We start from the raw sequence: 13,372 nt of genomic DNA on the forward strand, positions 1-13,372 counted from the left end.
ATGTAAAATCTCACTGTGTAAATGTTCATAGTCCTATTGAAAGCTAAGGCTAAGGGATAGAACTGCACCACAGTAAACCTGTTTTATAGTTGTGCTGTACCTGTGAGATTCTGTACAGCAGATTGCAGTCGGGCACTTTCCTGTTTTCTAGAGGGGAGAGTCACTCATGGGGGGCAACAGTGGTCATGTCCCCCCCCTGGTAATTCACATCCACTTGGGTCTGGGAAGCACAGCACAGCTTGGGGTGGATCCGTACCACGCCGCCCAGCATTGCGTCACAGTAGTTTAATGAAAGTCAAGACTCAAGATCCATTGTTTTGAATTAAAATGTTTATTGAAATTAGCAATTGAGTTTTATTAGTGTTATTGTAAAAACAATACTATATAAAATTTGTAAAATTAAATTAAAGCACAACATTTTTGTGGAAATAACCCCAAACCCAATTAATGTAAATATCTAAATGCATATCAATGGAAAATTCCAAATCAGATCGTTGTCCGAAGTAGAAATAATTATATCAGTATTGTTAGGCTAGGATGGACGGTTATTTATACTGTAATTAAATTCAAATTTGCTAAGCTCACAAACAAACCTTCGTCTCATTTCTAGTGTAAGAGCTCTTGGCAAAACATAGAAACATAATTTGGAAAGTTTAGAAATGAACTACTGTTTGACCCTGCTGGCAGTGTGGTGTCAGGGGTGCATCTCTGAATGGAGATGTCGTACAAGTGTTGGGCATCACGTAGACTGGCGCACTCTGAGCCTCACTCTCAGTCGGTAGGGTTTGGGTCCCTGGACGATTCCGTAATGAGGTGTGAGGTCGGGCTCCCTGCCGTCCTGGGGCCAGTGGAACTGGAAGCGGCGCAACAGCGTCACCAAGAACAAGAAGAGCTCCATGCGTGCCAGCCCCTCACCCAGACACATCCGCGGGCCTGCAAGACAGGAGGGGCACACGTCAGCATACTGGCCCCTGGTCTCCAGCCCCTGAAGTTTAAACACAACTGAGACCTTGTCCCCTGTGCTCTGGTGGCTGGAGTTGTGCTGGGTTGTAGTCTGTTTTATTCTGACAGACATGGCATTCAGAGAACTCAGCAACCCCCAACCCCCTTTCAGCCTTGTCTGTATGTCTCCTACCTTTGACCTGCAGCACTGACTTACCCAGGGAGAAGGGCACGAAGGCCTCTGGTTTCACAAACTCCCCCTCCTCGTTCAGGAAGTTTGAGGGGTTGAAGTCATGGGGGAACTTCCACTGGCCCTCCTCATACAGCACAGAGGACAGGTTGGGGATGATGGTAGTGCCCTGAGTTGGGCCGGGGAAGAGGGGCAACGCAATGAGGTACAAACATTGACTACGGACAAAAATGCATTGTGTATAATTACAGGCTACACAGAAGACTAGTTCAAACCATTACATCTCAGCACGAGAAAATTATAGTAGGAAGGCTCTGAAAGCCAAACAATGCAGTTTTATTGGGCACTAATTCCTTATTGAACACTGTACATCTCCTAACAGCAGTAGGAAGGAACAAGGAATTGAACCTTGAGGGGACAGGTTGAAGATGCGCCTTCTGTCTTACCTTTGGAATGCTGTAGCCCAGCAACTGTGTGTCCTGAGTGGTGGCGTGGAAGACACTGAGAGGGACGATGCTTCCATAACGCTGCACTTCGTGGATCACAGCTTGCACATAGGGCATCCTGTGCCTGTCCTCATAGTAGACCTGCTCTCTCTCTCCAAGGACAGTGTCGATCTCATGGTGGCACCGTGCTGATGAGAGGAGGGCCCACTGTCAGCTCTACAGTGTACAAACCTCTACAGGGTGGCCACTTACTTGTGTCTGTGCATAGCAGCTAATGCTTTTCCTTCCTAGTAGTTCTATTTCATTGAAATTTTTAATCAATGGAAGACTAATCATGTCTGTTTTTATATTCATGATGTTATCCCTATGTCCTGAGTCATTCAGAAACTCATTAAAATGTAGGAGCCTCGTATCTTGTAGCTCTGATAGTATTCATCTCTATCACCGCAGTCAACAACAGATCTAATTGATTGTAGTAAAAATGTCTATTAATAGAGGGTTCATGGGTCAGATGCCCAAAGGATGCCTCACGAGAAGCAGAGGTGGAAAGAGTACTGAAAAATCCTACTCAAGTAGAAGTACTGTTACTTTGATGAAATTGTACTCAAGTAGACGTAAAGGTACTAGTATAAAAAACTACAAGTAAAAGTAAAAAGCAGCTAATTTAAAAATTACTCGGAATACAAGTTACATAGTTACTTTTAACAAAGCGTTGTCACATGATCTCCAAGCAAACACTAACACTATACAGCTCTGGGAAAAAAATAAGAGATCACTTAACACTGATTTCTGAATTTGGAGTGGTCTCTTCATTTTTTCCAGAGCTGTATATATGTATTTTTATTTTATTCTTTTTTTTTCCTCAATTATGGCCAGAGTACAGAGATGTGTAACAATAAAGTAACATTTCTATTCATTTAAAAGATTGTGTTATTATTTCTAAAAGGCTGTAACTGATATTTAAATAAATTAATACAAATAAAGTCACAATACCAACTTACCTAGAACACATGGGGATATAACTGTACTTTGGGGAACATCACTGGTCAGGACAGGAGGCTGTATTTGGGACAGACTAAAACGAATGACAAAACAGAATGCCCATTGACTAAAATGGGAAAACAGAAGGACAACCTATATCTCCAAATCCCACACAGGAATCCTAAAATCCTGAATAAACGTTCTTTAAAATAACCTCATATAAAACATAAAAGTGGAATGACAGGCCTGATATATCGAAAACACACTGAAAACATAGCACAAATAGGTTTGATTGCATATATATATATGTATATATATATATATATATATATACAGTGAGGGAGAAAAGTATTTGATCCCCTGCTGATTTTGTACGTTTGCCCACTGACAAAGAAATGATCAGTCTATAATTTTAAGGACTGAAATCCTGCAGCGCCCGCAAGGTCCCCCTGTTCAAGAAAGCACATGTACAGGCCCGTCTGAAGTTTGCCAATGAACATCTGAATGATTCAGAGGAGACCTGGGTGAAAGTGTTGTGGTCAGATGAGACCAAAATCGAGCTCTTCATTATGCTTTTGGGGTGTTTTTCTGCTAAGGGGACAGGACAACTGCACCGCATCAAAGGGACGATGGACGGGGCCATGTACCGTCAAATCTTGGGTGAGAACCTCCTTCCCTCAGCCAGGGCATTGAAAATGGGTCGTGGATGGGTATTCCAGCATGACAATGACCCAAAACACACAGCCAAAGCAACAAAGGAGTGGCTCAAGAAGAAGCACATTAAGGTCCTGGAGTGGCCTAGCCAGTCTCCAGACCTTAATCCCACAGAAAATCTGTGGAGGGAGCTGAAGATTCGAGTTGCCAAACATCAGCCTCGAAACCTTAATGACTTGGAGAGGATCTGCAAAGAGGCGTGGATCAAAATCCCTCCTGAGATGTGTGCAAACCTGGTGGCCAACTACAAGAAACGTCTGACTTCTGTGATTGCCAACAAGGGTTTTACCACCAAGTACTAAGTCGAAAGGGTCAAATACTTATTTCCCTCATTAACATGCAAATCAATGTATAACTTTTTTGAAATGCGTTTTTCTGGATTTTTGTTGTTGTTATTCTGTCTCTCACTGTTAAAATACACCTACCATTAAAATTATAGACTGATCATTTCTTTGTCAGTGGGCAAACGTACAAAATCAGTAGGGGATCAAATACTTTTTTCTCTCACAGTGTATATATATATATATATATATATATATATATATATATATATATGTATATATATATATATATATATATAGTAATGGGGGACTTAGTTGCAGGGAACCCAGGAGCGGAGATAAGGGAATCCAGGGACAGGCAAGGGTCAATACCAGCAAAAGCAATGTCAAAGGAAATCCGAAGGCGAGGTCGATAAGGCAAGCAAGGGTCAAGGAGGAGGCAAACAGGCTAGTAGGGATAATCCGGAAACCGCAGGTCGAGAAACACAAGAAGGTCAAAGAACTGGTAATCACTAGGCAAGTGGGACCACTGAGGAAAAGCAACTCAAAAGAATACTAGACTTAGCAAAGATTGTAGTGACCAAGAGGTTTATATGCAGGGCAGGAGACGGAAGGTGATTGGTGTTGGGTAGTGCTGAGTGAATGGGAGCTGAGGGAGATGGGAGAGTGTGCACAGGGGTTTGAGGAATGTGGTTTGCAATGGTTAAAACTCTGGTGACGATGACCTGGCGAGCTGGAGAAGTGCAGGGGGAACCGTGTACATTTATGTACACTGCAAGTTCAACCTTATCTGAAAAAAGAAACAGTGTAAATGGGCAACTATATGTAAAATAATGTGATGTATTAAAACAATTGTAAATAACCCTTAATAAAGTCTGCATAGAAATATTAACAGCAATAAAAACAGCATTATAATAATTAACTGAATAACACTTTTTATTTGCTTTTATATTAAATTATATTGTTAATCCATTTCTTCACAGTAATTGACATTCAATAAGTAGTTTCTATTTTATTCCATTTTAATATTAAAGCAATAGTTTTTTTTAAATCAATATGAAGTATTGTGCTTTTTTTGCAGTAGATAAGGACTGTTTAGTTTTGAAAGTAAATGAACCAATGAAATGAGAAAGGGCATGGTTCTTTGTTGTCAATGCAAGTGGTATCATGGAGCTTGCCTTTTGAACAAACCATACAACTTCCATAGTATTTAATCTGTGAGACCTCCTTGTAAATCAATAGGTGTCTGTGTGTGTGTGTGTGTGTGTGTGTGTGTGTGTGTGTGTGTGTGTGTGTGTGTGTGTGAAAACAATCATATTATGTTTTTAGTGTGTTTTCAGTATTCCAGGCCTGTCATTCCATGGAAATCAGCTGTATGGGCATTCCACTCCCTATTATAGTCAATGGGCTTTCCGTTTTGTCATTCGTTTCAGTTGGTCCCTTTATTTCACAGAAACATCTCTTTCCAAGCAAACTGCTATTAAGTACGGGTTTGTAATTTGTGATATTGTCTGGTACTTCATCAACATATCTGAATGATTTCAGTGTGATCGTGTGAACGTCACTGTTTAAGAGATCAGTTTTTTTTTTTTTCTTCCTGGGTAGTAAGTGTTATTTCCTAATTGCTTATGCCTCAAAAGTATAGAAAATGCCTATTATTCCCAAAAAGCAGGTTTGAGTGACGGTTCTTCCTGACCCAATCAGTGAGCAGGTTAGCTGGTCTGGTGATCTTGGTATCGACTGTCTCGGTTCAGCGACTCATTAACCCCCTGTGTGCGCAGACCTGCAGTCAAGAGCTGGACAGTCACTGGATCCCACCGCCATTTGAGCCCAACATACAGCACTGAATCAAAACACAGGACTCACCGGCTACATGCACAGTAACATGATCAAGATCACCAGACCAGCCCACCTGTTCACTGATTGGGTCAGGAAGACCCGTCACTCAAACCTGCTAGACCAATGGAGACCCAGGATCCACGCCTCCCTGTAAATCCCGCCCTCATGACAAATCAGCGCCAAAACTCGTAAACGAAAATAAATAAATCGACAGCAAAGAAACTGGAGGCGAAAGCAAAAATTGCAGCATCGCAAGCAAAGACAGGGACTGCAGGTGATTTTGCTATCGTTTTTTTTTGTTTTTTTGCTTTTGATACATTGTTTTTTTACAATTCTATACATTTTGCATTTGATCTCAACATCAATTATTTCTCAATTTTTTGTTTGTTTACAATATATACTTCTTTTTGAATGCGATTTTTTTAATGCGATACTTATGGCGCTAATTTGAGCCCATAAAAGATCGAGACTGAATTCCAAAGACAGAAACTTGCTGAATCGATCACAGGCAGGCAGACAAGCGCTACAGCAGCTGCAAATCTGCTAATACAATCAATAATGACAATAATATATGAATATATGACTTGCAGAAAATCACGTTTCAGGAATCAACACGATTATAACTTTCACAATGACTAATTTGTATTACAAAGCTTAGACTGTTGGCTATATTGTATTCAGTATATCTTTACTGCATAAACTGCAGGTTCTGCGGTTGGAGAAGAAAGTGTTTCTAATTTATTACATTTGAGGAGTTCACAGCTGAAACGCCGTATTGGTATTTAATTCAAATATTTAGTGACATAGAAAGACGGATAAGCGGGAGAAATGCACACATGCAGAGATATTTACTGAGACTTTAATTAATATTGGTTTGGCGAAGCCAGATAAATAAATAAATCACGACCCCGTCTTTAAATTTGATAGTCGAAATGAAACGCTCGTTTCGATCGATCTTCAATTTCAATGAAAAAATAAACACCCCTACTGACTAATACTGGAGGCTAGATAGCCAGTTAACTTCCCTCACTGCTGCTGGACTGGAGGACAGACTTCAAATATTTAATTGACTGACCAGCCGTAACATCACGACACACACTGTGATTGGCCTGTTGAGTGCTGTGGGCGGGATGCTAGAGATTTGAATGTATTGCTCCTTCATTGGTCTTTTTGTCTGTCAGACACATTTCTTTTTTTTCCAGGACAGTCTACAAAATGTGTACTCTGTAACGAATGCCTTTTTAAAAGTAGCGAAGTACAATACTTCGCTCAAAACATAACTTAAGTAAAAGTAAAATTTCCAAATTTAAAAAAAGTACAAGTACATGAAAAAGTGACTCAATTACATGGACGAGAGTAGTTGTAATTCGTTACTTTCCACCACTGACGAGAAGGTTTACTGACCTTGCACATCTGGATGCACCATGAGCTGCAAGAGGCCCACACGAAGAGTAGTAGAGCTGGTGTCTGTCCCAGCAGCAAAGAGATCCATCAAGAAGACCATCATGAAGCCTTCATCAAAGGAGGAGCCGTCATTACCTCTCTGACAGCAAAGAGACAGAAAAATCACAAGATGTCTACAGAAAAGAACATTCACCTTGGTCCACAAGTTGACCAGACCTGCGACATGTACCTTATTTTCTCTACTGTGATGTGTTCACTGATCTCATTGTGCTTCTGCATCTACAGCAGTTTTTTCAACTTTGTATACTATGGCTTCTATGATTTCTGGGTTCTCAATTATGTCTTAGGAACTTAATATGATAGACCCCTCACCCAAGAACAAGGAACCTTCTTGTAACAAGTTCTTCTTTTTACCCATGGACAACATATCTATCCATAGTTAATAGTGATGTTAAAGAGATGTAGTACCTTCTCAATTTCATTAAGATAGCAGTCAATTAAGTCCCGTGGCTGTTCTGGGACATGTGTCTCCTTGTGCTCAGCCACTTTGGTTAGTAAAAACGCTTTCACGTTGTCTCTGTTTTCAAAGGCTTTCCGGAAAGGCAGAGGCAAGCTCCTAATTAGGGGTATGGTATCGTAGAGCTGTGAGAAACAAACAAAAAAATATGTGTTTTGAATACCTCCTTTAGTTTTCTATTGGATTACATGTTCTCATGATGGCCCATCAAGATTCAATCCTACCAAAAAAAAACCAACTATCATATAGAAGACTATAATGTCAAGGTGTCCAACAGCCAAACCACAGCTATTCGTGCTGTTTTCATTATCATTACACTCTGTCTCAGAGTGACGAGATCAACACCTCATTTTCATACTCCATGGGACAAAACTCATCCACATGCTGCTTGATCAAGAATTGTCTCTTTACCAAAATTAAATTGCCAATCCGTTCAACTTTTCATTATGGTCTGACCCAGACTAAAGCCATGAACATCTAATTGTCCACATAGCATTGGTCATTGGTTGTCATTGTTGTCTTTGGATACAATTTAATACATTAATTAATAAGAAAAAACCTAAATGATCTTCAGTATTTTGAGATTCAAATAATCTATACAAACATTTTTCTTATAAAATGTACCTTAATTTCCATACAAGATGCTTTTTTCTTTTTCTTTTTTGTTGCTTTTGAATAAAATTCCTACAAATACCATATTGGCAGTGAATGACCAATTTATTGAAATTTCTGAAAACTGTCAGTAATAAACAGGCAATGAGGAATTTCACAGAGCACACATACCATGCCCCAGGGGCCATTAAACATTTTTGTGTTTTCATTTATCGTACGCATCAGGGACTGGAAGGACTGGTCCTCATAGTTGTAGCGGGCTCCAAACAGGATGGCACAGATGACATTGGAGAAGGCATTGTGGAACAACGTTTGAGGGTCCAAGGACTGTCCTGTCCACAAATGAGAGTTATAGTAGGAGAGGGTTGGCCACCTTATTTTTATCTGTACACATCATCATTATCATATTGTATCAGTTTTAAGATCAATTAAAAAAAACTATGGTACTATTTCTGCAGATTAAGGTGCATTGTGCTAGGCTCTAGTAGAGTCTGCAGCTCTGTGTGAGGTGGTAATGGGACAGGGGCACTGGGCTCTGAAGCCCATACCTGCATTCTTCTCTATGTATGAGCTGAGATGTGAAGTCTCCTCCAAGATCCTCTCCTCCATGGACAGCTTTCCAAGGCCGAAGTTCCTCAGAGTGGTCAGAGCGAACCGCCGCTGCTCCTTCCAGCTGGGACCATAGTTGACTATAACCAAACCTGCAATGACACACGTGCAATGAGGCAGCCTGCCCACAAGGAGGCAGTCATATTCTGAAAATGCAGGGTTGAGCACATCTTCTCACTGAGGAATTCTGTGACATCATCAATGTTGAGTAAACAACACAACGGCAGAAGAGAAGTAGTAATGGAGGTGCATATTACTATTAAATACATTGTAGCGATCTGGAACTGGGGGGGTCATGTGGGCTATGTGTATGTGTTTATGTAACTGTGTTTAGTTACTTCTAGGGGTCAGGGGTTGGCCCCGCGCGGGAACACGGGGCGAGCCGTGATTGGGGGAGTCACGGGGTGTGAACTAATAAATAGGGGTGCTCGTTTCCCACATGGCAGTTGAGTTGGAGTTTAGGAAGGGAGTAGTTCAGGAGCAGTTGTTTTAGGAAGAGTAGTTTTGGAGGAAGAGTTCAGTAGGATTAAATGTTAGAACTACAGTCAGCGAATTTGCTCCAGCCTGAAAAGCCTATTCTTAAATAAAGCTCTTGTTTGGTTTGCAAGTTGCGCCTCCTCCATTATTGCTGCACAGCGTGGTGGAACCGCAACGAAAGCCGAGAAAAAGCGGTGCTTGTTACAATATTTTCATCGAATATAATAATTATAGAGATGAGAATTTGTATTCAGATTTTCCAATTAATCTAGCACAGGAGTGGCCAACCCTGTTCCCAAAGAGCCGCAATCCTGCAGGTTTTCCAGATCTCTCTAAATCGCCAACCAATGGATACCTTGAAGACAGGGAGATTTTGCCTAATTAAGACCCACAATTGTTTCAATTAAGCAGTTTACGATCTGGATGGAACAAAAACCTGCAGCCCTCCAGGACCAGGGTTAGCCACCCCTGATCTAGCACTTTTATTCTTACCCCAACCATCACTAGGAAAAGTGTGTGATATAGTAATAAACTTGTACCTCTGGATTTGCCCTTTCTACTGCCATGCAAGGGCATAATTGAGAGGTTTGAGTCAAATACACAAGCAGTGTGTCATGTGTGGAGTCCAGCAGCTCTGAGAGATGAGCTGTGGGTCTACTTGGAGGGTCATGTCAGTTAACAGAAGACTCACAAGAGGAGGGAAGGGAAACTGGTATCCACAGTGATGTCTATGAAAGTGACAATCACACATAGCAAAGTAAATAACACATTTCAAAGGTCTAGTGTCTGGCTTCTGCAGCTGGGTACATGCGATTGACTATATTTTCCACAACTGATGGGACACCATTCTACAGCTACTTGTGCACAAAATGTGTTTTGCTAGGATATACAACTTTTTACAAAAACAGACACAAAATCAACAGTGCAACGTGGGAACTCGAAATACCTTTTATAGTATGAGTAAATTTTGGTCTGCTTTCTATATATATATACACTCACCTAAAGGATTATTAGGAACACCTGTTCAATTTCTCACTAATGCAATTATCTAACCAACCAATCACATGGCAGTTGCTTCAATGCATTTAGGGGTGTGGTCCTGGTCAAGACAATCTCCTGAACTCCAAACTGAATGTCTGAATGGGAAAGAAAGGTGATTTAAGCAATTTTGAGCGTGGCATGGTTGTTGGTGCCAGACGGGCTGGTCTGAGTATTTCACAATCTGCTCAGTTACTGGGATTTTCATGCACAACCATTTCTAGGGTTTACAAAAAATGGTGTGAAAAGGGAAAAACATCCAGTATGCGGCAGTCCTGTGGGCGAAAATGCCTTGTTGATGCTAGAGGTCAGAGGAGAATGGGCCGACTGATTCAAGCTGATAGAAGAGCAACTTTGACTGAAATAACCACTCGTTACAACCGAGGTATGCAGCAAAGCATGTGTGAAGCCACAATACGTACAACCTTGAGGCGGATGGGCTACAACAGCAGAAGACCCCACCGGGTACCACTCATCTCCACTACAAATAGGAAAAAGAGGCTACAATTTGCACAAGCTCACCAAAATTGGACAGTTGAAGACTGGAAAAATGTTGCCTGGTCTGATGAGTCTCGATTTCTGTTGAGACATTCAGATGGTAGAGTCAGAATTTGGCGTAAACAGAATGAGAACATGGATCCATCATGCCTTGTTACCACTGTGCAGGCTGGTGGTGGTGGTGTAATGGTGTGGGGGATGTTTTCTTGGCACACTTTAGGCCCCTTAGTGCCAATTGGGCATCGTTTAAATGCCACGGCCTACCTGAGCATTGTTTCTGACCATGTCCATCCCTTTATGACCACCATGTACCCATCCTCTGATGGCTACTTCCAGCAGGATAATGCACCATGTCACAAAGGTCGAATCATTTCAAATTGGTTTCTTGAACATGACAATGAGTTCACTGTACTAAACTGGCCCCCACAGTCACCAGATCTCAACCCAATAGAGCATCTTTGGGATGTGGTGGAACGGGAGCTTCGTGCCCTGGAAGTGCATCCCACAAATCTCCATCAACTGCAAGATGCTATCCTATCAATATGGGCCAACATTTCTAAAGAATGCTTTCAGCACCTTGTTGAATCAATGCCACGTAGAATTATGGCAGTTCTGAAGGCGAAAGGGGGTCAAACACAGTATTAGTATGGTGTGCCTAATAATCCTTTAGGTGAGTGTATATAAATACACTAGAAATGTGCACTGTGTCTTGTGCTGTGCATGAATGTTACTATACAAGTACTGGCTTCACAATCTGTGGTAAAACAGTATCCGTAGTGAATCAATACATAAAAAAATCAATTTGCTTAAGCAGTGTCAGTTCAGCACAATTATTGAAATATCCCAAAATACATTATAAGCAACAGCATTGAGTCGGGTCATTCAAGAAAGTTATGTTACTGTCAAACTAATTCCAAAACAATTCACCATGTCGCATTAAAACTATGAAAAGTTTTAATACTTATTGATGGACCTCTACTACTTATATGAACAAATTATTAGTACAAATACCCTTAAAAAAATGTATTAAGAGAGTACTTCCATACTTGCGCTTTATTTCTGACATTTGTATTCATATTTTCTAAGTTGCAGCAAAGCAACGTGACTCCTTCTCACAACTGATTGGTTTCATAATTCTGTTACTGTTGAAAAGATTTGTATAACAAAAAAATGGCCCTTTCAACATTTTTCTAGCAGCATGTAGACTTGTGTCCCGTTAGCTTAATTGCAGCAATTTGATTTAATTATATTACCTTTTTCAAATTCAGATTCAGATTCAGCTTTTTGCAGACATTTGGAGTGAGGATGTAAGTTGCAAGTAGCCTATATTACTCAACCTCTTATAAACACATGCACAACCCTTACTCATTAGTAAATCCATTAGTAACTGAAATATGAAGCCCTAACTGTAACTGTCATCACTCACCTTTATTCTCAGAAACGTGGTTGACCAGCAGGCCCTGGGGCCGCCCAGCAAATTCAACTCCCCGAGTCATCAGGGCTTCCTTCACTGCCTGCAAACCATGCAGTAACACAGCCGGCCTGCCCCCGAAATACACACTGTACACTTTCCCATAGCGCTCGGACAGCTGTAGAGCATAGACAGAAACAGAGGTAGAACACTTTGAGAATGGATCAACACATACAGAGACCCTGCACAGCCCTCACTGAGAGGACCAGAGAACTGCTCTCACACCATCAGAGCCACAATAAAAGTGGAAGACCACCCATAACAAGAGAGCATAGTCTTACTCCAGTCTTTCTCATGCATGTAGTTCTTACCTTTCAGTGCACAAGCATGTGCCACAGCTCAATATTTCTGAAATTCAGAAGGCAACCTTTCACCAGATACTGCATTTTTCAATTCACTCAGAGCTTTTTGCTTTTTCTTGCCTTTTCATCCATACCTTTTCAAAGTCTTTCATGGGGTTCTTCAGGTTTAGCTGCAACAGATTTCCAAATATCGGAAAAGGTTGAGGACCTGGTGGAAAATTCTTGGGCCTCCGTGTCTTCCACAGGAAATAGAGGAGGAGAACCCCAGCCCACAGGAGAAACAGGGAGCCCAGCATTGTGCCTGTGTTTGTTATTGCACTGCACTCCACAAGCCTGTATATAGGGAGCACTGACTCCTCCTTCACTGTTGTTCAATTGGTTAGTAGACACAAAGCATACAATTCTTTACACAAACTACGCAATGAATTGTCAACTAGCCAATACTTGATCTTTAACTTACTTGATAACTAAATGTATTCAGTTTATGTTAAAACTATATCAATGGAAAAGTCTGTGCTTCCTTAGCTGTGAAACAACCTGTTTTCTTTTACAAAGTATTCTGACTATTTCAAGAACTCTAAAATATTCCAGCTGGTCTCATAACTTTTTGTATGTAATCAATCAAAATATTACCACTGTTCTGGAGATCTAAACAAACTAATATAGAATTCTAATTAATTACAAACTAAGAGGTGACCAATCACAGCCATTCCTCAGCCCTGTGTTTTAAATATCAGAAATACAGTGTAAACAGCTGGATCAAGCAGAACACAGGGCCCTAGTTATCACAGCAGTCTGTTAGATTAAGCCGCTTTTTACCCACTCCTCCAAAACCATTGGGCTGGGGATACCTCATCGTTATCCTTATTTCCCAAAGAAATAACTATTCCCCCCCCAGACCGCACTTCATCGGCACCCATAACCACATTTTGGCAAAACCCCCAAACCCCACCACCCCCGGACTGCACTTTGGCAACCCTCCGCCCCCCACCCACTGACCAGACTTTATTGGGACCCAGACTTCACCAGCCGATGCCCCCCTGTCACAGTC

General features: G+C 41.2%; 1 protein-coding gene across 1 annotated transcript; it reads right to left on the reverse strand.

The window, feature by feature from the left end:
• Positions 1-312: 312 nt before the first annotated feature.
• On the reverse strand, positions 313-13,163 carry LOC136758882 (cytochrome P450 2C5-like). Its single transcript, XM_066713614.1, has 9 exons — positions 12,456-13,163; positions 11,975-12,137; positions 8,475-8,627; positions 8,098-8,258; positions 7,266-7,439; positions 6,798-6,936; positions 1,579-1,766; positions 1,160-1,301; positions 313-933 (listed from the first exon to the last, which is right to left on the reverse strand). Exons 1-9 carry the CDS (start codon positions 12,615-12,617, stop codon positions 740-742), a joined length of 1,476 nt encoding a protein of 491 aa, XP_066569711.1. The 5' UTR covers positions 12,618-13,163; the 3' UTR covers positions 313-739.
• Between the last annotated feature and the right edge of the window lie 209 nt (positions 13,164-13,372).

This window comes from Amia ocellicauda, chromosome 9, assembly GCF_036373705.1.
Source record: "Amia ocellicauda isolate fAmiCal2 chromosome 9, fAmiCal2.hap1, whole genome shotgun sequence".
In the NCBI taxonomy this organism is placed as follows: Eukaryota; Metazoa; Chordata; class Actinopteri; order Amiiformes; family Amiidae; genus Amia; species Amia ocellicauda.

What these genes read in the sequence shown, in the direction of transcription:
- LOC136758882 (XM_066713614.1), bottom strand. Translation starts at nt 12,617, where the DNA reads ATGCTGGGCTCCCTGTTTCTCCTGTGGGCTGGGGTTCTCCTCCTCTAT. An exon ending in ATACATAGAGAAGAATGCAG is followed by an intron (nt 8,259 to 8,474) that starts GTATGGGCTTCA and finishes ATTTGTGGACAG; the next exon opens with GACAGTCCTTGGACCCTCAA. An exon ending in CTTCGTGCCCTTCTCCCTGG is followed by an intron (nt 934 to 1,159) that starts GTAAGTCAGTGC and finishes CCTGTCTTGCAG; the next exon opens with GCCCGCGGATGTGTCTGGGT.